The 26447-nt window shown below is 44.8% G+C and overlaps 1 protein-coding gene across 1 annotated transcript in view; it reads left to right on the top strand.

Annotated features, from left to right (window-relative positions):
* Window positions 1-26447, top strand: part of LOC147459092 (MICOS complex subunit) — a 90427-nt gene that overhangs the window by 50277 nt on the left and 13703 nt on the right. Inside the window, exons 6-10 of the mRNA XM_086510432.1 lie at window positions 18620-18712; window positions 18831-18950; window positions 19187-19264; window positions 19347-19526; window positions 20591-20692. Coding sequence (XP_086366558.1) covers window positions 18620-18712; window positions 18831-18950; window positions 19187-19264; window positions 19347-19526; window positions 20591-20692 — 573 coding nt within the window. The remainder of the gene's footprint in view (window positions 1-18619; window positions 18713-18830; window positions 18951-19186; window positions 19265-19346; window positions 19527-20590; window positions 20693-26447) is intronic.

The raw sequence follows: 26447 nt of genomic DNA, 5'->3' as shown, positions 1-26447 counted from the left end.
TCAAGTTCATGATGATAAGGAATTGACACAGCTGAAATTTGTGGCTTCCTTGACAAGGCATCAGGCACAACGTTCTTCTTGCCTTCCACATGCACAATCTGAAAGTGGAACATAGACAAGATATTTGCCCATCGCATATGCTTCTCAGATAACTTTGCCTGTGTCAAGAAGTATCGCAAGGTCTGATGGTCCGTTTGGACAACAAAGACTGCACCTAGCAGGTAGTCTTTCCAACTTAAGAGCGCATGAATCACGGCCTGCAGTTCTTTTTCATAGACTTGCATAGTCTTTTCTGGCCCTTGCAAGATTCTACTCTCATAGGCTACTACCCTGCCATCTTGCATTAGCACTGCACCAATGCTACTACCGCAGGCGTCACATTGGACCACAAATGACTTCCTAAGATCTGGCAACACAATGACTGGATCTGAAGTCATCTTTTCCTTTAAGAGATTAAAAGCTGAAATCTCTTTCTGTGTCCATCTAAAGGTGACTACCTTCTTTGAAGAGCATAAAAAGGTGAAGCAATCTCAACGAAATTTCGGATAAACCTTCTGTAATAGGAGCATAGTCCCAAGAAACTTCGGACATCATGCACCGTCTTCAAATCTGGCCATGACTTGATTGCTTCAACTTTAGCAGGATCCATTCTGACACCATCCTTTGAGACAATGTGTCCCAGAAAGTGAATCTCTTCCAGAAAAAATTCACTGTTCTTTGCATTGATGAGCAACCTATGACTGCGTAGCTCTTTGAACACAATGGCCAAGTGATGCCTATGCTCCTCTTCATTCTTTGAATAGACCATCATGTCATCAAAGAATGTACCAACAAATTGCTGGTGTGGACGGAAAATTATGTCCATCATCCTAGTGAACGTAGCAGGAGCATTTGTGAGACCAAAGGGCATCACTAAAAATTCGTAAAGGCCAAACGTTGTTCTAAAAGCAGTCTTTTGCACATTCTCTGATCTAATGCGGATCTAATGGTACCCACTCTTTAGATCTATCCTGCTAAACATAGCTGCTCCTTCTAATTTGTCCAGAATATCATCAATTCTAGGTATAGGGAACCTATTCTTGATGGTGTTCTTGTTCAGTGCACGGTAGTCGATGCACATACGCCATGAGCCATTTTATTGCACCAACACTGGAGAACAGAATGGAGATGAACTGGGCTGAATCAGCCCCTTTTCTAACAGCTCCTGTACTTGGCCCATTATCTCTTTTTGCTAAGCCACACTAACTGTAACAAACTTGGACACTCCAAGTCAAGAATCAACCGCGACAGCACCAAATAACCACTTCAAAACAATTCACAGATCACAATAGATTTGCACTGGCCCGGCGGAGTTCCGTGCCTAGAGATATTGGCCCCAAAGACTGGCGCCCCTTTCGGTATTTCTTTTTGTATTAATCAATCATCAAAGTACAAGAGAGCGGTTAGGGTTTCACTCTCAGACTCTGCGTCCAGATGCTCTGAGAAGTGAGGCCCTCACCACTAATTTAAAGGTTACAAGGGATGCCCAAAAGCAGAGCCCCAAAAGCTTTTAAAAATCAAAAGCATCAGTTCTCTCTCTCTCTTAGAGAGTCTTTTCTCTTTTTTTTTTATAAAAAAAAAGCAAAAGCAAAATTCGCGTCGCTCATCATTTTCCAAAAAAAAAAAAAATAAATTTTTTTTAAAAAAATAATCCGCCTCCGCGATTTCCGGAATTTAGGGTTTTTGGCAAAAATTAGGGTTTGCAGGAATTTTAGGGTTTCTGGCAGAAATTAGGGTTTCTGCTGTCCGCCACGTCATCACTTTGTGACATACCCCCCTCTTGAAAGCATTGTAATCGACCGCGATTACGCCTGCAAAACCGACAAAAGCCATAAACCGTCTTAGCAGACACTGACTGTTAGTACCTACGTACTAGGAACACACATCTAGCACATGTACAAAATCGACAGTCACATCACACGACATCACAGGACATCACCAGACATCACAGGACATCACATGACATTCAACATTCATTCGGATCTTAGACCATGATTTATCGGCAATGTAGCTAGCAATCACATCTAGGTCCAATCGGGACCTCATCGATGTCCGATTGACTAACCCCTATTGCAACCATGTCTATTCGAGATCAATCAGACCAAAATGCTGCAGTCATTTCGGCTATCAGTTCCTGCACTCACAAGAAGTCAAGAACAAATCAGTATCATAATCAGGAATTCCATTTCATAAAGTCATCCAGCAGAATACTGTCAGCTCTCAGTATCCCTGAAGCTCAAAGAGACATCAGTGACTTTAGTATCAAAATCGAGGCATCTGTTGACAAAGGAGCGGAGTAACTCCCCTCTTGTGCATCCCACTGCACCAGATCTTCGGCCAAGCTGAGTTCTGGGTTCCGTTTGGAGTAGACTATGCCAAACCAAAACATCGAGGTAAAGTTTCACAATCCGAGGAGTATCTGCTAGGTCCTCCTCCTCCATCCACTTCGCATCAAATGCAGGAAAGTTCTTGAACTAAACCAAGAACCGCCTTCGGACTTTACCTTTCTTGGTATCATTATGTGCCAAAATCTGTTCAGGAACAAGGATCTTCTCGTTTTCTTCCACTTTGGGTTGCTCATCAGGCTCCCCATCATCAGGCACATCACCCTTAACAGGTTTCAAGAGACTCACATGCAATGCATTATGAATCCTCCAAGTATCTGGCAGGTCCAATCGGAAGGAGACATCATTTATCTTGTCAGTAATCTGGAAAGGTCCGTAGTATCACATACTAAGCTTTGGAAAAAGCCTCTCCTTTCCCTTTTTTTTTTCTTAGGCGTGCCTTCTCAAAAGTAAGAGCACCCAATCATCCTCCTTCAGTTTCCAGTCGCGACGATGGCGATCCGCTGCCTTTTTCTGTCGTTCTTGAGACTTCTGTAAAGTCTCGTGAACCTTGGCAAAAGCCGTATCCAAATCTCGCGAATATTCATCCGCTTCAAATTTCTAATCTTTCGTGCTCAGGAAGGATGGAACCTTCGCAGCAGTTTCAACAATCTCTCATGGCGTCTTCCCCGTCGAAGAGTGTATCGTGTTATTGTAGGCAAATTCCACCAAAGGTAAGTTCTTTTCCCATTGAGTCTTCTGATGCGAGATACAAGACTTCAATAAATCTAAAATCACTGAATTGGCAATCTCAAATTGCCCGTCAGTCTGCAAGTGGAACGATGACGAGAACTGCAACCGCGTCCCAATGTTCTCCCAAATTGCCTTCCAAAACAAACTCATAAATCTGGGGTCTCTGTCGGAGACAATCGTCTCAGGCGTGCCATGTAATCGGAAAATCATCGTGATCATTCTGTGTTCTCGGGAGATAAAAAAAAATGAAATCCATTTCAATATTTTCCCAGGGGCGGGTGGGTGGGTATGGGTAAAGGCTGTAACAATCCCTGTGCCTTATGCCTGTCAAACTTGACCTTCTAGCATACCAAGCAACTGCGCACAAACTCTTCCACATCCTTCTTCAGTCTCCGCCAAAAGAAATCTCTCTCTACCCCTTTCATGGTGGTAGCAATGCTGCGGTGACCCGTAAAAGGTGGACAGTGGCAATCAGTCATAACCTTTTCCCTCAACGGCTGTGTGACGCACAACATAGTCTTTTTCATCAAGTAGCCTTCCCGAAGGGAGTATCCAGCTACTGTCTCCCCATCCCGTATCCGTGTGAAAATATCTGCAAAATCTGTATCTGTGGCACACTGATCGACCATATCCTCGAAGCTCCTATGATGTATCGCGGAAATAGCCAGAACCAACGGTTTCCGAGACAAAGCATCTGCCACCACATTCTTCTGTCCCTGCACATGGACAATCTGGAAGTGAAACTATGACAAGATGTTCGCCCACCGCATCTGCTTTTCCGAAAGCTGCTTTTGTGACAAGAAGTAGCGCAAACTCTGATGGTCTGTAAAGACAATGAAATCCGCTCCGAGTAGGTAATGCCGCCACTGAGTAAGAGCGTGGATAACCGCCAAAAGCTCTTTCCCATAGATCTGTGCTGTCATCTCCGGCCTAGAGAACAAACGGCTCTCGTAAGCTATGACATGGCCTTCTTGCATCAAGACCGTACCCAAACTACGACCACAAGCATCACAAAATACTTCAAATGACTTCTGCAAGTCCGGCAAAGTCAAAATAGGTCCCGTAGTCAATTTCTCTTTCAATGTCTGAAAGGCAGTCACCTCTGTGGGTCCCCACGAAAAAGGTACTCCTTTCTGTGTCAAGGTATGCAAAGGGGAAGCAACCTTTGCAAACTTTCGTATGAACTGCCTGTAGTACGAACACAGTCCCAAGAAGCTTCTAACTTCATGGACATTCCTCAAATCGGGCCAATCACGGATAGTCTCTATCTTGGCCGGGTCCATTCGCACTCCTGCTGCTGACACAATGTGTCCCAAAAAGTGTATCTCTAGTAGGAAAAATTCACTTTTCTTAGCATTGATCACTAACTTGTGATCTCGTAATCCCTAAAAGACTTGAAGCAGATGATCTCTGTGTTCTGCCTCATTCTTCGAGAAAACAATGATGTCGTCAAAGAAAGTGCCAACAAATAGCCTGTACTCTCGAAAAATCCTGTCCATCATCCGGTTAAATGTCGCAGGAGCATTGGTTAAGCCAAAAGGCATCACCAAAAACTCAAATAACCCAAAAGTCGTCCGAAAAGCTGTCTTGTAGACATCTCCTGGCGCTATCCTGATCTGATGATATCCACTCTTCAAGTCAATCCTGCTAAAGCACGAGGATCCCTGTAACCTGTCGAGTATATCATCGATCCTAGGAATCGGAAATCTGTTCTTGATGGTGATTTCGTTGAGAGTGCTATAATCGATGCACATTCTCCAAGATCTGTCTTTCTTCAAAATCAACAACACTGGAGAGCAATACGGTGAAGTACTAAGCTGGACAAGACCCTTTTCCAAGAGGTCTTTCACTGAGTTCATAATCTTTTCATTCTGTACTCGGCTCACACGATAAGGTGGCCGATTCGGTTGCGTGCTTCCAGATATCAGATCAATGGTATGATCTTCAGGCCCTCTCAAAAGCAATCGGCATGAGCGTGGAGAAAAAAAATCTTGGCGTTCTTTTCTTCAAGTCAAAACATATTCAACCCTTATCCATCGTTCAGTTCTCCCAAAAGAATGAGTAAGAAAACTGAAGTTCATCAAGTACAATCTCTAAGCCCTTCATTTATCAAAGTCGCTTTCTCGGCCCGGTAGTCAACCACGGCGTAGTTCTTGTGGTACCAAGGGTTCCCGAGTAGAACGTCACTCACGTGCCCTGAACACCCCTGTCATTGCAAACGAAGTTTGTCAATGCTCGGTGTAATGGCAACATCCCATCCGGGTGCCAGTCGAACTACCTCCGCCTGTGGCGTCAGTCTGTCGGGCGCAGTTCCAAATCGAGCCGCCAATTCCAAGTGAAACGAAGTTGGCCTTGGCTCCTTCAAAAGAGCTTCCTGATCCTTCACTTTGCCCCAAAAAAAAAAACGGCAAAGTTTGTACTTTCATTCATTTGATTCGGTGCAAGTCCCACGCCATGTGGTACCAGTTCTGCTTTTCTATCTGCCTTTTCTGCCACATTCCTCAGCTGCTCTCGAACTCTCAGACCTGTCGTCGTCTTTATCATTCTGTTCTTTCTGTGCCTTATCAGGGCACTTTGCGGAAATATGTCCATGTTTCCCGCATCCAAAGCACTTCCCCTCTCTGATGAAGCGAGCTCTCTCCTCAGGAGTAAGCTTAGGTCGTGCATCCTTTTTTTTTTTCTCTGGGTTGCTCTTTTTCATTCTACTTTCATTCCCAGAAGTCTGTTTGGCTCGTTGTGTCATGGCCTCATCTGTGGGGTAGGTCAGACTGCCAGAGTGAATGGCAAAGCCCCGCTTCGCATGACTCATCAACTCCTGAATAGAAGCTGACTTCTGTTCCAAGCAGTGATCTCGGATCTCTGTAGGTAGACCCAAGGTAAACCGCTCAATTTGTTCTCTGAACGAGATCTTCTTGAATGAAGAGGCGGGTAGAAAAGAGCTCCAGAATCTTTCACAATAAGAATTCACTGTATCGCTCTTGGTCATCCGGAGATGGTTCCAAGCAGCTCGTATATCTCGCTCAAACTCTTGAGTCAACCAAGAAGAAATAAAAAGCCTCTTGAATTTCAGCCATGTAACTGGCACAGTCTTGCTTAATAGAAGCGTGGACCACCAAGTAGGAGCATTCCCCTCAGAGTAAGAGGCAGCTCTCCGAATCTTGGAGTGCTCTGAATAGCGTCCTCCCGCGAAAGCGATGTCAAACTGCTGTATAAGAGACAAAGCCTTCGAAGCATCTGAGTATCCTGAAAAGTATCAAACTTGATCGAGTGGCCACCTTCCTTAAACTCTCGGACTTTCTTGCTGTTATCTTCGAGAAAGTCATACTGGTTGGCTTTGTAAAAATTCTTCTTGTTCGCATAAAACTTTCCGTCATCGGAATCTGAGCTGTCTGTAGACGAGTCCTCAGTAGAACTGTCAGTCTCTGGGCGAGATGTATCCTTCTTTGCCTTTTTCTTGCCCGTTCCGAAGCTTTGTGTCTTGCTTCGCTTTTTGCTTTTTTTCTGTCTTCTTCGCTCTAATCCGAGGAGCTAGAAGAACTGTCAGAAGAAGAAGAAGAAGAACTGGGTACTCCTTCAAATCGAACACGCTTCTTCCGTTTCTTTGCTTTGTCGAATGTCGACTGACGACCCAAATATCCCGGGAAGTCAGTACCTTTGTTCTGCTTTTTGCCGTGCTTTTTGCCTTTCTTTTGCACGTCGAAAAGCTGAGCAATCCGTGCATCAACCACGTTCTCCAGTTCCTTCTCCGTATATATCTTGGAGGCAGAAGGTTTCTTGAGAGCGGGTTTCGAGAGTGGTGTTGTGGTTCTCTGCCACTCCATCTGTAGCTCTTTCAAAGAGGTCTGGTTCATATATTTTACCATCTTCGGGTCCTTGGCAAAATTGAGCATCATCTTTGTTGCATCGCCAATCAATTGACGACGCTCCATCTCTGTTTGCTCCGCCTGAGTAGGCCGAGGCGGGCCATACTCTCTGTCTGAATCTTCGTTGTGATCCCAGCCCGCATCTCCAGATACAGAGGGAGTCGACTGATCATTGCCTGAAGCCATAGGTGCCGCGGAAAAAAAATTCGGGGATCGGATTTCCCGTAGAAGAGAAATCGGCCGTGCTCTGATACCACTGTAACAAACTTGGACACTCCAAGTCAAGAATCAACCGCGACAGCACCAAATAACCACTTCAAAACAATTCACAGATCACAATAGATTTGCACTGGCCCGGCGGAGTTCCGTGCCTAGAGATATTGGCCCCAAAGACTGGCGTCCCTTTCGGTATTTCTTTTTGTATTAATCAATCATCAAAGTACAAGAGAGCGGTTAGGGTTTCACTCTCAGACTCTGCGTCCAGATGCTCTGAGAAGTGAGGCCCTCACCACTAATTTAAAGGTTACAAGGGATGCCCAAAAGCAGAGCCCCAAAAGCTTTTAAAAATCAAAAGCATCAGTTCTCTCTCTCTCTTAGAGAGTCTTTTCTCTTTTTTTTTTTATAAAAAAAAAGCAAAAGCAAAATTCGCGTCGCTCATCATTTTCCAAAAAAAAATTAAAAATATATATATTTTTTAATAATCCGCCTCCGCGATTTCCGGAATTTAGGGTTTTTGGCAAAAATTAGGGTTTGCAGGAATTTTAGGGTTTCTGGCAGAAATTAGGGTTTCTGCTGTCCGCCACGTCATCACTTTGTGACACTAACCCTGTACGGAGGCTTATTTGGTGGGCTACTGCTTGGCACCAAATCTATCGCATGGTCCTCGGGTCTCTCTGGCGGTAATTGAGACGGTAATGAATCGGAAAAACAGTCACTATATTGTTGTAAAAACATTGACCTTTCCTTATCTAACACAGATAAATTTGATTCATCACAATCTGACACTTCACGTGCAAAAACCAAGTACGCAGAAAGATGCTTTTTCATTACAGAAGTAATAGCAAAAGCTGATATAGTGGGAATAGACTTCCCTTTAAGCTTTACATCCAGAATGTGAGTCTTTCCCCTGCTCTGTACAATGATCTTTTTGTTGTAGGCATCCATGATTCCCTGCACACGAAACAACAAAGGAATACCTAGCAACACATCACATCTGTCCAGTGGCATGATGTAAAATTCTTCAGCATCTACATAGGACTGGATATGTAGGCGCAACTTTCCAATGATGGGTGTCACAGCCTCTGTATGGCCAGGACATGCCAAACCTGCCTCTGTTGTATACCCCATCTCTTCAAGTCTGATTCCCAATTTTGAAGCCAATTATGGGGAAATGAAGTTGGCTTTGGCACCTGGATCAAAGAAGATAAGCACTGTTTGATCCCTGACCTTTCCCCATGCTCTGCAAAGCTCACTTGCATCTGAATTTGGCTTGTCGCCCACCATATCTGGCACTAGACCAGCCATGGGCCTCTTTCCTTTCTTGTCCTCCTTGTCTTCATAATCAGATGGCCTTTTCTTTTGAGGACAATCGAAGCAATGTGGCCAGGCTGCTCACAGATAAAGCATTTGTTCTCTGTCCTCAGGACCTTCTTTTGCTCTTCTGAGTTGCGAGGAAAACGTCTTTTCCATTTCTTTGCTGGTCCCTTTTCTGATTCAGCCATAGCTTTGTCTTTCCGTGCGTTGGCTGGCTCCTGAGTCGCTTTAGGAACCTCCTTGGGAACGTACTTCTTCGTTGAATTTTTCTTGGCTGATCCTTCCTTGACGCCAGTATTAAATTCACAACCTTCTCCCTTGAGCAAACCATTGCCAGTGTTTGCTACCTCGATGAGTTGCATCAAAGTAGTGACTTTGGTCTTCGTGCAATACTTTCTCAATCCTTTGTGTAGGCCACAACAGTATTTTTCAATTTGTTCTGTCAATGGCACAAACCTATAGGAAGTTATTGGAAGTAGAGCGATTGTAGTCATCCAGATTCTTGCAAGTAGCAGCATTAAGTTGGTGCCATTCTGTCATGACATCTGCTTCAAAGTCATCAGATAACCATGCTGCTGCAAAAATCTGCTTGAAGTAAATCCATGTGGACGGAGCTTGTCCTTGCAGCAATAAAGTTGTCCACCATTGTCCCACATTCCTTGTCAAGAAAGTGGCTACCTTGCAGACCTTTGAAGCCTCTGTAAAGTTTCCCCTGGCATAGGCCTTGTCAAACTGCTGGAGGAATGAGAGAGCCTTAAAGGTCGTGAATGTCACACCTTTGCCACCTTCTTTGTACGGAGTTGGCTTCTCCAGCGGCGTTAAGTTGTCATATGGAAGTGACTGAAACATGGGAACATTGTTAGGGTTCATCTGTGTTCCTTGGCCGCTATTAAGTTGACCTGGATATGCCATATTTGGCTGTTGATTGATAATTCCAGCCATACCAAAATTTGCCTCTGGCATCCCAAATTGGCCTTGAGGCTTTGAAACCTTGGTTGCATGCCAGTGACACCATACATGGGGTTAGGCATCATCGTTTGAGCACCCCCGAACACTGTTCTTAGCGTGTAAAACTGATTTCCAAGTGCATGACCAGCCATGCTCTGGAATACCGATCCACCTCCAAAATAGCCAGGGTGTACTGAAGGTGGTGGGAAGACTTGTTGCATAGCCTGTAGGTTGCTTCCTTGCCCATTAGAACCAGCTATAGGCTGCTGAAAGGTGGCTGACTGAACTGGTACAGCTTGAAAGACTGGCATTTGAGCCACCTGTTCTTGCACCTTAGGCACAGGTTGTGGAGACTGCATGTTCTCCGTCAAGTGTACAAGTGTTTCCATTGACTCTGCAGTAGGAATCACCTGTGCTTGAGCCTTAACAGGCTTTTGAATATGATCCAGTTACCCAACTTGCTGAGATGGAAGAGGAGGTTGCAGAAAGGTTAAAAACCTCAGGTTCTGCATTACTTGTGTGAACATAGCCATAGCAGTAGCCAACTGGGTCGTGAATATATCATCATCCGTTCTGTGGTAGTCTTGAAGACTCACCCACTTCATGTGTCTGTCGACCCTGTGAAAAGGAAACCTCTTCAGTCACATCATCTGGTCTATCAGCCATAATTGCAATTCCCTGTGTCTGGTCTATGATCCCCTGTGTCTTCAAGCCCAAACTGACCAAGGCTCACTTCTATGGGAAAAAGTGATTTAATCTCGGCGATGGAACCATGTAACCGGCCTGTACTTTCAAAAAGGGCGGTAGACCTTAGACTTAAACCTTATTTGCTTTCACCCATCTAATTTGTCGCCCACTTTACTTGTACTTTCAAGACACAACAAAGGGGAAAGGGATATAGGCTGCTAGAATGCACCTGTATGAGAAGACCGACACCAGATTGGCCCCTAACTTAGGTGCCCCTTTCGGTATTTCTTTATTGTTTAAAAGAGGGAATAAACGCTGTGGTTCTCTACAAGCTGCCCCGCACAAGCTTGGCTGAATTTCAACTGTTCCGGCCCGATTTCGGCAGCATAACTGTACTAGGACCCTTCACAGTCAGTATTCCCACGCATTGAATGACTTTCCGGACGCATACGGGCACTTTGCAAAACCTGGCGAGAATCTGCAGCACGCTGAATTCTCTGTTTTCAGCCCCGAAAATGCGCCAGATCAACTGTACAGCGGTCCTCTCGCGTCCCCGAACCTCCTGGGGGTATTAGGGTCCGTTTAGGGCCAAAACCCTAAACCTGCAAAAATACACAGCAGGCTCTGTTTCGCGTGCCGGTCGCATCCGTAGCAAGTCCTCGAGCTCCCGCACCTGTGGGGCTACTTGCCCTTTGAATTGGACGAGATTTCGGACGTGAAACCTCTCCGAATCACCTGTACCTGGGGGGGATTAGCCGCTAGCTAATCCAGTACCTATGCAAGAGGCTCTTGCCTCGGCAATCGCGCATGAACCCACACAACTGTACATTGGTCAATTGAAAAGCCCACTAGAGGGGCATAACATACTGCCATAGGGGAGAGAGAGGGCAGTGCGTATCGTGCAGGGCATCACTCCTGGCACCGCACTGTACATAAGAGGGAAAGAAAGCACTCCATAGCTCTTAACGTGTGACAAAAACTGCAAATGAGCCCCTCCCTCCTTCAAATTCAGCGCCACTTCTTCATGCATGAGGAAAGTGCACAGAAATGTGCCACTTGGCACATTTACAGCCTATTTCCCGTTTCGGGGTTGTCGCCTAAAAATCTCCCAACCGGTTGTCCAATTGACTTCACGGCAAAGTAATAAAATGTTCCCCTTGTCATTCCGGAGGTAATGACGCAAACACATTCTGAAGTCCCAAAATAGCAGTTCCCTAAATTTTAGGAGATGCTGCCATTGTATCTTTCTAGGTCATCTGACCCCCTTTGTACATTGCAGCCACACCCATAATTGAAATGTAGCCTCTGTAGCAAAGGATTCCACTTTGGCTAGTCAATGACCCGACTTTGGCTAACCATAGTCCTTGTCCAACCTTAGTGCTCTCTTGCCCTTAGGCCTGGACTCCTTTGAACAGTTCCACACTAGCTATGCAATGCAGGGCAGTTAGATTTCCCGAGGGGTGTTTCCAAAAAGTGAAAGTAAATAAATAATAAGAAAGAAATCAACAAAAAGGATAGATAGTAGTCACACGCTGGTGACAAGGCGCACGACAAACCTGCTCGCGCAGGACGCATGACGCAGGGCACATAGCTCGTCACTCTTCACACACACTCACCCACACCCACACATGGTGTCTTTACTTTGCCTGGGCTATTGCTTCCTAGATTCACTCACACTTCACCCCTGCTTTGGTAGCAATAATGTGATCTGATGGTTATACTGTTCTGTGAATTTCACCTTGTCTAGTTAATCTATATGGTGGACTTTGGCTATTGAAGCCTGCACCTCGATACTCCTGGCTCAAACTCTTATAATCACAGTACTTAAACGTGGCACTGTCTATTGAATTATCGTCCTAAATATTTGAACACCAACTCATCCGTTGTTGCTATTGGCTCTTCCGACACCTTCTCCCTTCATGGTACTTGTTATACATGGTAGCTTGGGTTGGTGGGACCATCCACTTAAAGTAGCCGAACACTTTTTCGGCTTATAGTTCTTTGGTTTGTATAGATTAGGTAGAATGCACCCCTAAGCAAGCTTGTACTGCTACGATACTTTGCAGTTGGTGGGAACACTACCTTAAAACTTACTTTTAGTAGGTATTTTTACCTTGGCATAAGTTTGTACAATCCCTTTAATGATATCCCCCCCCTCCAGAGCGTGATGTGTCGCGCTTTAATGGCTCTCTCCCACTGTTTGTAGGGTGGTCCATGTGTAGTTATGACACATCTGTTCTGGCTTTTGCATCAGAGCCACAGAGCCAACCTTAGTTTATGCATCGACCCCCCAATTCGCGAGTAGTGCTTACTGTATACTTCTTTGCAGCCTGGCTGATACACCGACTATGTTTGTCTGCTCTTTGTAATAACATCATGGGTTTCCTCTCCCTATTAACTAGCCGCCCGCCTTGCCTTGAACCCTGCATCGAGCAAATCTCTGGGATCTTCTTGGCGGACCTAAAAGAAGGTGAGGGTGATGACTTTCCCTCACTTAGCCTTGTTTAGTTTATTGTTTACATTCTGCTAATATGAGAATGAGTGGTACCGTTGGTGACGCTATGGTTTTGCTCCTTGCACCATGCTGATTTCTGTACAACTAATTGTTGCACAGGTTTTTTTCTATGCAAATAAAATCAAAAAAATCATTTTTTCACTATGGTCAACTGCATACAAGTTAAAAGTACTTGGTTATGCTACTTGGTACTCTGGCTGGTAAAATATCTGCACATAACTGTCACACACACACACACATGTATGTATGGTATGTATTTTGTGTGTGTGTGTGTGTGTGAATCAATGCGTACTGGGTGTGCACAAAAAATCATGTCTCTCAATGTGTGTGTGTGTGTGTGTGTAGCAGCCTTCGCCAGCGAGGGTGAGTGTGTGTTGGGGTATGCACTGCTGCCCCTGTGTGACAGCTCCTGCGCGTTTTTACCCAGTGCGCCCTCCTACAATGACACTCGCACGTTGATTGATGCATGGGACAAAGCGATGCACTCTTACAAAGATGTACTCCTTGGTGAGGCTTCCACATCGCATGTGAACACTGTGGAATGTTTCCTGCCTTGACTCAGAGGATGGGTCCTCGTACGGATGCAGTGGATGGAGACGTGTCTATGGGCACCTCCACTTGATTTTGATACTTGTTGCTTTTTGTACATATGTTTCCAATGCAAAGTCATATTAAATGCATCTCATACAATGTGCGTGGGTTATGCAACCTTGACAAATGGCGGCTGACCTGGCACTATGTATATACATGTAGGGCAGACATAGTTGTATTGCAAGAGCACAATCAGCACGAGTTTGCTGGTCAATGTTCCTGTTTTGCCAGATATTGGATTGCGTATGCTGGCTCGAAAGATTTCTCTGGTGTATTGATGCTGGTTCGACATGAGCTTCAGCCTGTTCTGTTATACAATGATCCGTATGGTCGGTGGGTGGTTGTACAGTGTTTGTTGAATGGTTGAGTTCATGAATTTGGAGGTACATATGCATATACGGCCTCTGGGCAAAGAGCTGCTTTTTGGCGAGAAATCTCGTCTCACCCATGGACCTCGAATGCATTTCTGTGTGGAGATTTCAATAATACTCCTGATTTGCTTGACAGCACCACAGGAAATTCGCATATGCTGCTTGCGGAGAAACATAACTGGGATCTTCTTGTTGCCTCTGCTCAAATGATTGATATATGGCGTTCTTTGCATCCTGATGGCTCTGGCTTTACTTTTCAACATGCTACTCATTCCTCTTACAGAGCACGATTGGATCGTTGGTATTTGCTTAATGGGCAACAGTATTCAGAATTTGTATGCGACATGAGGATAGATTATGCTCTGCAGCTATTGGATCATTATCCTCTTTTGCTATCGTTGTATTTTGGACAGTCTCTTTGTGATCGGCCTCTTCACAGGAATCGTTTGTTGCATGTTAATAATGCCTATCTTACTCATGAAGCTTTTCGTCACATGATTGCCGATATTATTCCTCCGCTGTTGGCTCAAATGCATATTGATTTGGATGCTGCTTGGTATCGCTTTGTCATGACAGTACAAAATGTGATTTCTGACTATGGTAGGCAGCATATGCAGCGTATTCGGGCGAATGCGGTTGATGCGAAACAGGTTAGTCAACGATTACAACAGTTGGCTGATTTCCGTCCACTGTCTGGCTCTGAAATGCCGGAGTTATGTGAAGCTAAAGTGTGTATTCAACAAAATGATAAGAGGAAGCTTGCTAAGTGGCAGACGCGTGCACGTCAACAGGCTTTTATGGATAAGGGTTGTGCTTCAAAGAAATTTTTTAAGCATTTGTATCATTCAAGAGTCTCACAGTCGATTAAATGGGTTATGCTTCCCTCGGGTGCTTGGACTTCTTCGAAGCGGGAACTTGCTGAGGTTATTACCGTAAGGTGTTTGCTGCTCCATCTCAGTCTTCTTCGGCAGCTTGTCGAGCGCGTAAATTGTTGCTTTCTTATGTTCGTCCGTTTGTGTCTTCGTAGGAGGCACAATGCCTTGAGGATCCTTTCTCTGTCCTTGAATTGCATGGTGCCTTGCTTGCATTGGGCCGGTGGAGATCTCTTGGTTGGGGCGGACTTACTGTGGAATTTTTCCTCTCCTTTTGGGATGCTCTTAAACAACCCCTTATCTTCATGATAAATGTGGCATGGGAAAAACAGGATCTACCAATTTCATGGAAAGAGGGCTTACTTAAGTTGTTGCCCAAGCAAGCGCTTTGCGAGCAGTTCTCTCGTTGGCGGTGTTAGGAGTTTTTTTGAGCAAGGGATTGCGCATATGTACATACCCATGCATGGTGCATCAAATAAAGGATTGCCCATTTTCCAGAGTTAGGTGGTTACGTGGGGCCCACATGTGTACAGGTAGGACAATGTGTACATAGTGCATCGATTTTCACTATCACCAGTACCAGTGTGTTTTTCCTATAATAATGAGGAGTTGGTAGCGCGTAAAACTTCTCGAGGAAGCTATCCGCGGGCCGACGACATGAGGTAAGTAGGTGCGTCAAATGGCATCTAGTGGCGTCAGGAGGTCGAATGGGGTCAATACTTGCACGTGGAGAAGTACGGACACAACGTGGGTGTTTTCTTGTGATAATTATGCAGAAAGGTCATCATGAGGACCATATTTTGGGGCCACTTCACGTGGTGGCGAGATGCATCATTGGAAAAAGTTGAGTGTCAGGTGTGCGGATGATGCAAAAAGGTGACAACTATGCACTGCGAGGTCAGTTTTTGGCCTGTTCGGGGTCCGTTTGAGGTCAACTAAAAGGCCAAGGGTGCCCAAGTAATAAAGCTAAGTGTGGGAATTGAAAAAACAGAGAGAAGACCAGAAAAAGAGTGGAGAGAAGAGGAGGAACAGCCGCAACTGTGTTTTTGCTCATTTTGGAGCTTGTTTTGGCTGTAAACTACTCATCCGAGGTCGGATTTGAGCACTTTGACATTGTAGACTGGGGTTTTGGGCCGTTCCGGACGCGATGGCGCTGTCCATTTTGCCAAAATCCTCACCGTTTTTCTACTGTTTTGGCTGTGTAAGTTTCTCCTATGAGCGAAGCTTCTGCTCCAATTTGTGATTGTATCTGGCATATTTTACCCATATTGTGTGAGTTGTTTGCCCCCTTGGTGTTGGCCCAAGCTCATTTGTATCTAAACATCATAAGTTCTCCTCTTTTGAGCTGAATTTTTGTGCGTGTGTGTGTGTGTGTGTGTGTGTATGTGTGTCTGTGTGGAGTGGGCAAGTGGATAGTCTCTCTTCTCTCACTCCATCAATGTGTTTCCTGTCTCGGCCAGGTGGATTGTGTAAGCCGAGTGGTGCCCCATAGTGTGTGTGTGTATCATCCCAAGAGGGTGTGTCGGGTCATTATAGAGGCATTGTGTGTGTTTCCATTCCGCTCACAGCGGCCCATAACTTTGATGCTGGTGATATACAAGATTTTGGCTAAAATGTTGATCCACCGCATCAAGGACTATTTGTTTACAGGACTTCATCAGGCTCAGTATGGTTTCATTCCTCGTCGTCAAATCATGGACAATTTGGCCAATCTTATGATTGGCATGGAGTATGCTAAGTATACGCAACAAGATGTGCTGGTCATGCAAGTTGATATTGAAAAGGCCTTTGACACTGTGCATTGAGACTTCATTGCTGCCACAATGAGATGTCTAGGATTTGGTCCTAAGTTGGCCAATGTGGTTTATTTCTTGTATGATTGTAGTACGTCTTCGGGAATCTTGGACGGGGAATTGACAGAATCATGGCCGCTTGGTTGTTCGGTTAGGCAAGGTTGCCCTATTAGTGCTTTGCTGTATGCAATTGCCTCTCATCCTTTGTTGATGTATCTTGATCACTTGACCTCTGCGCAACGTCTTCATGGTTTGCAGCTACCATCGGGTCATACTTTTATTGGGCAGGCTTATGCAGATGACTCGCTATTTATGCCCCGCAATCAGCAAAACGATGTTCAAGAGATTATGAACGCTTTGGAATTGTTTGCGATTGCGGCTGGTCTTAAAGTCAATTTTCGTAAATCAAAGCTTCTGCCGCTTCGTTCTTGTGATTGGCATGCTCTGTTGTGGCCAGGAGAGATTCTTCTTCCAAATGTAATCACTAGGCATTTGGGTTATCCAATTGGATGGAATGTTACTCACACGCAGAAATTGGATTGGGTTATGAATTGCTTGAATGTTAAATTGCATTACTTGAAGCTTTCTACTTGGCTGCTACATGTTCGCCTGCGAATTGTTCAGAGTATCCTCATGGCATATGTTCAGTTCTTTTTGCCATTGTTGCATTGGCCACGTCATTGTCTTGATTCTCTCATGTCGGCCATTTTGTCTCATTTGTGGTGAACGCGTGCTCACAAAAAAGGTTTGCGCTTGATATCGATGGCAAAAATTTGTACACCAAAGGGCTTTGGTGGTTTGAATATTTTGGACCTGCGTAGGCATGTCATTGCTAGGAAGGCTATGCTTTTGCCTACACTTGTGCAACAATCTCAGCCTTGGACTCTTATGTTTGCACACTTGAGTCAGCATGTGGTTACATCCTCATTTGGTTACTGGCAATCATCCATGTGGGAGGCAGTATTTGGTAAGATGGATGGGCATATTCCTGGATGCCCACTTTCTTCCACCTTGCTTTCTCATGGAATGCTCGGAGGGAAGGAAACTCACTTCGTGTGGAGAGCCTTCATTGGAGTTGGGCTTTTTCTCTTACTTTGGTTGACCGCTCGCCTCGCCAGGCGTATTTCCTCTCCTGCCGTGGCATTCGAGTGGTTGAGGATGTGGTGGATGTAGCTGGTTTCACTTTGGCGTTTCCATTTGCCGCTCGCCGCTTTGGATTGGGCATGCACTATCGCCAATTTTGGAGAGAATTACAACAAATGTCGACAGGTTTCTTGCCTGTTTCACCTTTGTCTGACTGGAAGCTTTGGGAAATGCCATTTCAAGATATTTCTGCCGGCCGGGCATATGCTCTTCTTCTGCCTTGTCCATGGATTGCTGATCATTGCAACGCTATTTGGCACATGCATAAATCAGATATTTGGTGGCGCAGGATTATATCTGCAATATGGGAAAGCCGTTTGCCATTGAAAGAGCGTTTGTTTCTTTGGCGGTGTTTACTTGGTGTGCTCTCAGTGGGTACCTTTCTTAGGATGCACCGTATTCGCCCCTCATCATGTGTCCGTTGCTTATCTGCCGAGGAGGATGTTTGTCACCTCTTGTGGGATGCTGTGTCACTCGAGACTTCCTTCGTCGGGTATCTGCGTGTATGCGGCTACGTTTTCCCACGACGGTCTTCCATAAGCGGTTTTGGGTTTTTGGTATCTTCTCACCGGCGTTGCAGTGCTTCGCAGCCTTCTTCATGTGGGTCAGGTTTTGGGCCTACTGGAGCCTGTGGCAACAACGTAATGGCTATATGTTCCATCGCATTCATACATATCCCCTACCTTTCGTCAAGATTTCCCTTCGGCAGTCTGCGATTCGCCTTGGATGTTGGTGATATCACGGCAGAGATACATCAGCTTTCTTATGAATGCTTTTAGATATTTTGTACAGCTGAACACTGTTGTGTTCTTCCTTGTACATCTTTTTGGTGGGTTTTCCTCTCTTTGAGGTTTCCCACAGATAGATAAATCAAATTTATTTACTAAAAAAATAAAAGTGTGTGTGTGTGTGTGATGCTGTCACATTTTAACGACAGTTTTCTTGCCTCATTGCATGAGAGATGTTACACTTCAGCTGACGCTTTAACTTGGGAAGAACAAATTTATAGCTGGGAATGTAGTTGCCAAGGGAAATAGGAATGCACTGCCCTAGGTCTCTAGGTCCCAGATTGTGAAATGACTGTCATTTGTTGAACAAATTCCAAGTCGAGAGGATGAAAAGTGATTTGTGAGATGTGGTGTGACAGTTTTTTGGTCTGAAGATGTGATACATCGTGTTTATTGAAGGAAATAGAGCTTGAAAAAGAGAATGCAGCAGCTGCTTTAGAATTGGAGCAAAAAATGGCCAGAGAGAGACTTTCTGAAGAATTGAAGCATAAGGTATGCTTTTAGATATTGATTTAAGTGCCATTGTTGGGTTTTAAGAATATGTTTCAATTAGTTTTCAGCCAACTTTAACCTTGAGGTTTAGGATAGTAATCTTTACTTGCTTTGACAGGAGGAAGAAGCAAACCTAAAGCTTAAAAAAGCAGAGCTTCTTTCCAAAACGGAAATAGCAGCAGCTGTTGCAGAGGAGAAGTTATCCTATATAAAGGATGTCAGAAATGTCAAACAAGAAGTATGTGCCAACTTCTGGCTTTATGATGCTCACAAAGAGCATTGAGGGTATTAATTGTGTTCTTTTGATGTTTTCTGTGCATGTTTTGCCTCTGTGTCGAGCATGATATAATAGGCATTGTGATACGAACATGTCCTCTTGCTTCAGCTGGAAGCTCATGGTTAACACTCTGTTTTCAGCATCTATGCATTTCTTATTACAAGGCTTGTGACTCCAGGTACTTTCATTTTCTACAGCTTGAAGCCTTGTATATGGTACTCAATACACAATCGAATGAGTTCCGGCAAAGTCACACGATTCATAAACTTGCTGTGGTACCTACAATTTTGAGGTGTGCTTTGTTTCCATAATCAGAAAAATATGGCTCCCACATAGGTTTGATGTTGTTTTTATCAGGGTACCTTCGCTTTGGAGGACGCAATGAAAAGAGGAGCTCCAATTGAAAAGGAGGTCAATTTGATCTATTCTTCGTACAAAAATGCTGGTTCGGATCCTCTTGTGGATGCTATTATATCTTCTCTTCCTGAACATGCCATCAAGGAAGGAACCTTGACACCTTCTCAATTGCAACAAAAGGCAAGTTCTCAGTCATCATGTGGACAAAGCGATTTCGCAATTGAAGTTGGCTCAGGTGGTTCAATGTTGTGGATAGATGCTCAATTTTTTTTGGTTGTAGGTTCCAAATCACAGATTTAGCTCGATGTCATAGTTGGCAATTGAACAAAAGGCTAATTTGACAAAGAACGGCACTAGTCAATTTCTATTGATGCAAATTGTTTGTGATCAGTGCAAAATGATAGTAGGTGAAAGGGACACTCAGCAAAAATAGACTATTGCAAAGACAAAGGGATTTGTTGCATTAGCAACTATATATGTCTTTGCTATATGTGCAGGCCTTTGCCATAGGATCCAATTGTTGGAATTTCCATCATCTAGGGCAGGCCCTCAGGGTCAAGCACGGAAGAAACGTTCGAAGCCAGTGAAAATTGTTGTATAATATTACATTCAGGGTGTTGACTGCTGTTTAACATAGTTTTCAACTGTTGTTTAATAGTTTTGATCATTCAAAAAAGTAGGCTCCTTCCTACCTTGTGATTTTTACGTGAAGTAGCATGTGCCATAGCATCTGGCCTCTTTAGAGATGCAAAAAATCAAGAAGTACAGTAGCTACAAGATGTGAGACTCAGGTGTTTAAAGGAAAATTCTTTAGGTTTATATTTCTGTACTTGAAATAAGAATGGTAAATACTGCACATCGACACAGCAAACAGAACGGTACAGAGAAACTGTTCTCAACACATGGTTTGAATCAGTAGTAAAAGACAAACTATCCACTTCAAGGAGGGAATGCTGAAGAGTCTTACCTTGGATAGAGGAATGTAGCACCATGACAAGAGATTCTATTGATGGTCATCCTTTTTCTTTTTGCATTTAAAGAATAAGTTGAAGGATGACCCGGGGGATATTGCTTATAGCTAGTTGATATTTGGGGGTGTGGATTCTTTTTGTGATTCACACTATTTTGTGTTCCTGTTAGGTCTCCTGTTCTTTGTTTCTAATCTGCTGTTACAGCTCTTCATTCTGCTTTGTAGGCCAATTTATGTCCTGTGAAGGATCCTTATCTAGTCTGTGCTCTTGCAGTTTGAGAGCTTGAAGAATGGAGTTCTAGAATTGTCATTGATACCATCAACAGGGGGGGGGCTTATCAGTCATGCAGCTGCCAAAGTTGTTTCAGCCTTAAAGGTAGCTCTCAACATTTGTAATCACAATTTGAAGGATGCATGTCCTAGTGTCTGTGTGATATGTTAGTAGCTGGATTCATGTGCTCATACCTTGTTTCACCGCCCTCAGTACGTAATTGTGTCATCTATCTACAAACTTTCTTTCTCCAGAGTGAAAGCCAAAAGAGGAATTTTCTTGAAATGAGCCTCTGTTATAATCAGTATGCAGGCAAACTGGTCTGTGCTATAGTGGGAAAATGCATGTACATAAACTTGGTGCTGGAAGCGTATTGTCACAGTTCCCTTGGAAGCTATATATGAGTTTTGGATAGGCAAGCTTGAAGTTTCTATGACAAGTCTTTTCTATATCAAGCCTCCTTATGCCTCAACAAGACAATAATGTTAGAAACACAGAGGGTGGTGCCTAAGTTGAGTCCTTTGGAGGCTTTGTGACATCCATGTGGGAGAGTATTTTAGCATTCTTTTAAGGCTCGTGGGCAGGTTTCCTGTTTTTCATTGTCCATGAAAGGCTACTTGAAAGAACCAAGCTTAAATTTACCTTCAGATCGAGAAGCGATCACCTGCACAAAGAGAGTTGAGACGCAGAGTTCCTCTCCGAAAGATAATGTCCCTAAAGTTGCATCGGAAGCCCCCGAGTTCCAACTTTTGAGTCTGTCTTTTGGGATATCTCTTGTGAAGTTTGTTATTTCAAGACATTTTCATTTGCTTTAGATGATAGATGCTATTCTTCATAGAGTTCTCTTTTGCAATGATCACTTATTTGCGATTATTGTACTATCATGTTATGAAAATGCTCCTTGCTTGCAAATGATCTATTTTTATAACTCAATGGCTATTTTGGACTTACGCTTTAGTGCAGCTCAAGACATTTGTCCCATCTATTAAGGTGGCTGTCATCTCTTCCATGGTGTTGCCAGATACTATTACTTTTCGGTGCTGTCCTCGCAGAGGATTCTGGTTATGGTTGGACCAAAACCGTGCCCTAGATGTCAAATGATTGGTCATCTGCTGAGGGATTGCTCTAGAGGACGGCAGTAGAGACAGACTGGTCGCGAAGTAACTAGGTCTTCTCAGCCGCAGCAAACCCAACGGAGTTCTGCAGCAACATTAGGATGCTGCATGATCGCATGATAGAGATCAGAGGGTTAGAGTTGACAGCAGAGTGGTCAGAGTGATCAGCAAGGATAGAGACAGACAGGCAGGCAGAGTGGGTCAGGGGCAGCCTGTCCTTGTTTATAGAGGGGCAGTGATACAGAGGATTAAGGAGGAAGTGGCCTTCAGATAGGCCTGATGAGAGGCTACAAGGCCATGATCAAGAGGTTGATCCAGAGCAGCTGAATTTGCAGGTAGAGCACGAGGACGAGGAGTTGGAGGCATTTAGGGATCGATTATTCAGTAGGCTTTGCCTCACCATCAGATGTTCCATTATCCATGAAGTTGCCAGACCATTTCTATGTGAGTGCTCCGTGGAGACTTCCCCTTGAGGGATGCGCCACTATTTGTTGATGTTGTCATTTTAAATCTTTCTTCAGGAGGGGGCCCGACCTTCTTTGTCCAGAGAGAGCTCCTAGGATTAGATTTAGATTGTTGGCTCTTCATGTGTTCTCTTGGATGGAGTAGACTGTCTATGATACCTTGCTGGAGCAGACGCTGATGGAAGCCAGCAGTTTTATACATTTTGGACACTTCTCACACTTGTATGAGAGTCAGATTAGTGATGCCCGATGCCTTGGAAAAGTTAGTTTGGTCAGAGAGATCTTCATATGACTTTGCATTGGAAACATATGTACATAAAGCAACAAATTTCAAAATCAAGTGGAGGTGCCCATAGACACGTCTCCATCCACTGCATCCGTGCGAGGACTCATCCTCTGAGTCAGGGCAAGAAACGTGTCCACAATGTTCACATGCGATGTAGAAGCCTCACCAAGGAGTACATCTTTGTAAGAGTGCATTGCTTTATCCCATGCATCAATCAACGTGCGATTGTCATTGCATGGAAGTTGCTTAAACGATGCATTCTTGTTAGCATTTACAGAAGGAATGTAATTACGAGGAGAAAGTGGCGTGCGAATCTTCAATGCTTTTTTCGGCACCACCCATGTATTGACTTCAGAAGGTCCAACATTTTTGCCTTTAACAACAGTCCCAGTCCCAAGATCAGTAACTTGTTGTGCCTTGCCTTTCCCTTTGTCCACAGTCGAAGCCACTTTAGTAGTAGAAACTCCACTTTGCTTGGCTTCACTTGTGGGTTTTCCAGTAGGGAGAGAGGTGGACAAAGGAGGGAGGGGGTTGCAGGACCGGCTCTGGACATTCGGATTGCATATGACCAAATTTGCTGCATTGAAAACAAGACTTCGCAAATTTTCCCCATTTAAGTTTAAAAGGGCGCTTGCCTACCCATGGATCACCTGAGTCAACCATAATACCATCGCGGGTAATCTTATCCGTGTCCGAGAGAATACAAAACCTGTGGTATTCGCATCCAATTTTGGAGGACAGACAACCTTCCCAAGCTACGCAGCCAACAACGGCAGGAAATGTCTCCACGTGCGAGGGAAATCCACAATTTCCACCCACACCGGGGTATTTGTGACGAATAAGAGTCTGGTAGTCTTTAGTGAGTGCCCACGGGAGAACATGTGTCATCTGCGTATTAAAAAAGAGGGGAGACATCTCAAGAAAAAGATTTTGAGCTTCTGTATCTGCGAGCAAAACTTCGTAAAATCCACGCGCCCCAAAGTAAACACCACGGACAAGTTGCCGCTTAAGGAGAAAATCGACCCATTGGCCGACATCTTGCGCAGTAGGCATTTTCCCCGGGAAAAATAGAATAACCGCATTCATAGCGTACTGCGCAACTGGGTCCATAAGATCCTGCACCGGAATGCGCACCTCAAGAGCAGGCGCCTGACCATTCCATGCCTATCGAGCCTCCTCAAAGTCCTCATACAAGCATGCCTTGATCTCAGAGGCTCCCTCCGACGTGGATTCCATTGCTTTCCGACACTTAAAGACACAGAGTGAGTCAAACATAAATTAAAAGAAAACCTCTTCTGCAAACAAAACCTATTGGCGAGAAACTTCTGCAGTCTACTGTTGAGAAAACCTTGCAAATAACATACGAACCACAGCTATGTACATGCTTCACCGAAAGCAACAACCAAAACCCACAACAATATACATCTCCTGAATTCTGCCGAAAGAGATGGAGCTTGACTAAGACACTACCCTGTATACAAACTGCTCTGCCAGTCCTGCAGAACGATACCCCAGCTGGCGTGTAAAGCCTTCTGCAACTGTCACCGACAGTCTTGCTGTGCAATACTGCACTGGTCAGCAGCGACTAATGGGAAGGCGCGCTGCTGCTGCTGTGCGCAGGGAATTGATGCAGCAGGAGCTTCACGCACTGTCTAACAGCAGGCCGCCTTCAGAGTCTGCCCACACACACACCCATGCGCGCTGACAGTCAGCCTCCCTTGCTGGCGCAGGCACAACAGTGCGCAGGAAATACACGCAGCAGAGCAGGATTTTCACGCGCCTCTTACACACACACACGCACGCACATTCACACCCACCTGTTGGCGTAGGCGCAGAGAGTGTCAACAGAGCGCAAAGGCTCACGCGACAGAGGCCTGAATTTTCAACTCTCACACCCCCCAACATCACACACACACACACACACACATACATGTGTAAAGAACTGATGACGTGGTTGTTGTATGACACTCCCGCAAAACGCGTTGACATGCTGACATGGCAGACTGTATGGACAATCTCGAAATTCGGTTGGTAGTGCCACGTGGGAGTTGTACGGATTTTTGCTAAATGCACTGGCAGCTTTTGGGCGCTAGTGCTTTTGGGACGTGATGCTTTTGAGTTTGAAGCTTTTCATGTAACCGCTTTTCATTGGCCAAGGGCCTTTAAATATGTGCAGAGGGCCCAGTCTTTGGCATTCTTCTGGGTGAAGGTGCAGAGCGCGAGTATTGGCAATGTACTGAGCTCAAGCAATATTAAGAAATACCGAAAGGGGCGCCAAGGTTTGGGGCCAATGCTCTCTCGGGTGGAACTCCGCCACTCCCCGATTTGTGTCTCTCTTTCAGTTCAATTGTTATTAAGTTTGTTCAATTTGTTCTTTTCTGTTGGCACGTGGTGCGCGTCCCGTGACACAATGTCTGGGCACAAAAATAAAAATGAAGTGAAGTAAAATGAAAGACTAAAATCATCATCATCATCAGTGCTTGAGGATGCTCGACATTGGGCATTGTCCGAGAAATTACTACATTGATCGTTGAAGAGCTTCGTCAATGTCCGCCTCTGTAAATAGTCGTACTGGGCGTCTTCCATGTCGTGCTAAAATAGTGTTGATCCTCTGACTGAGCCTTCGTTGATGTGGTCACCCTCGTAGACGTGGGCGTCTAGCTCTCCCAAGCTCAATGGCTCTGTCAACTAATATACCTCTGGTATAAGTGCGCTCTGAAGTCTGCTGTGAAGCATGCTCATCTGGCTGTTGAGTCCTTGTCAGTAATCTCCCTTTGTGAGTGTCTCCCATTGCTTGATCTCCTCAAGAGACTCTCCCTGTGTGTGCGTAGCTCTAGCAAAAACAACCGGAGGCATCTCTGATCTTGATATCTCATGACTCTAGCCAATGGTCCAAAGCCCTCTCTAAATAGACATTGAAAGCGGCGTTGTATCTCATAGTACACCGGACAATGACAAATGTGATGTAACTTTGTCTATGGCCCTATATGACGCAGCTGGCATATCCTGGCCTCTGCTGGTACTCTCCTAAATCTGTCAATCCCAATCTCTAGCTGATGCGATGATGTGCGGGATCCCATAGGATAAATGAGTATCCATATAGGTCGGTCTGATCACACATCCATCTTCTGTTGGTTGGAGAAGATGCTCTCTATAGAAAGCCATCTTCGTACCCAACTCCTGTGTCGGATGTATCCATGTGCTGCTGGTATCTAACCGAATCAATCATGACGTTTGAGTCTAGTGATATCTCTCTGTGTGAGAGATAGGGAGGGTGCATCCAAGGAGTATTGGAACGGAGGCAGTCTATCCATGTTGAAGCCATGTGACTGAAACCATGATGTCATCTGCCCATACCAGCATGTTGTGTTCCCCTGTAGCGCTAGCTGTTTAGATGATTCAAGGGCTAGCCGAGCATATCTGTCTCTGGGGAGGTCCCATAAGTTATGCATGAAGGATACTGACCTAGTAAGGGCCTTGATCACGAGAGGAAGGGTTGCTAGCTCGGCTCGAATAATCTCATGTGGCCTTGAGGCCTTAGCCCGAATTATCCGAGAGATCATAGAGATTAGAGGCCTTTCCATACATCTCCATCCATCAGTGCCACCAAATCTGCCATGGTGGTCCGCCGTGGGTCCCCAAATCTGAACCCTATAAAGCATAGCTGAAGCTACTAGAGTGTCAAAAAGCCACAACTTTGTTCGAGGTGTGTGAAACTGAACCTGCTAACACCTTCTCGAATTCTCCCAAGGCTGCATAAGCTCTTTTCGATCCTAGGGATCATGGGTTGTGCAATCGCAGCTACTCTAAGTGCCTGGACATGCATGGCTTGCGTATATGCTCACTAGAGTGCCATAACACGTTCTAGGCTTCTTAAACCCTAGAAATAGGTCAGCTTGTCCACATGCACATAGGGTTAGATGTGCACGTGACATTTGTACACATGTTCCCACGATAGTGGACTGTTTGTTAACTTGGTGTTTAACACCACACCA

Source organism: Adiantum capillus-veneris, chromosome 4 (genome assembly GCF_014529385.1).
Source record: "Adiantum capillus-veneris isolate H3 chromosome 4, ASM1452938v2, whole genome shotgun sequence".
Lineage (NCBI taxonomy): Eukaryota > Viridiplantae > Streptophyta > Polypodiopsida > Polypodiales > Pteridaceae > Adiantum > Adiantum capillus-veneris.
This window is presented reverse-complemented; position numbering and strand designations above follow the sequence as displayed.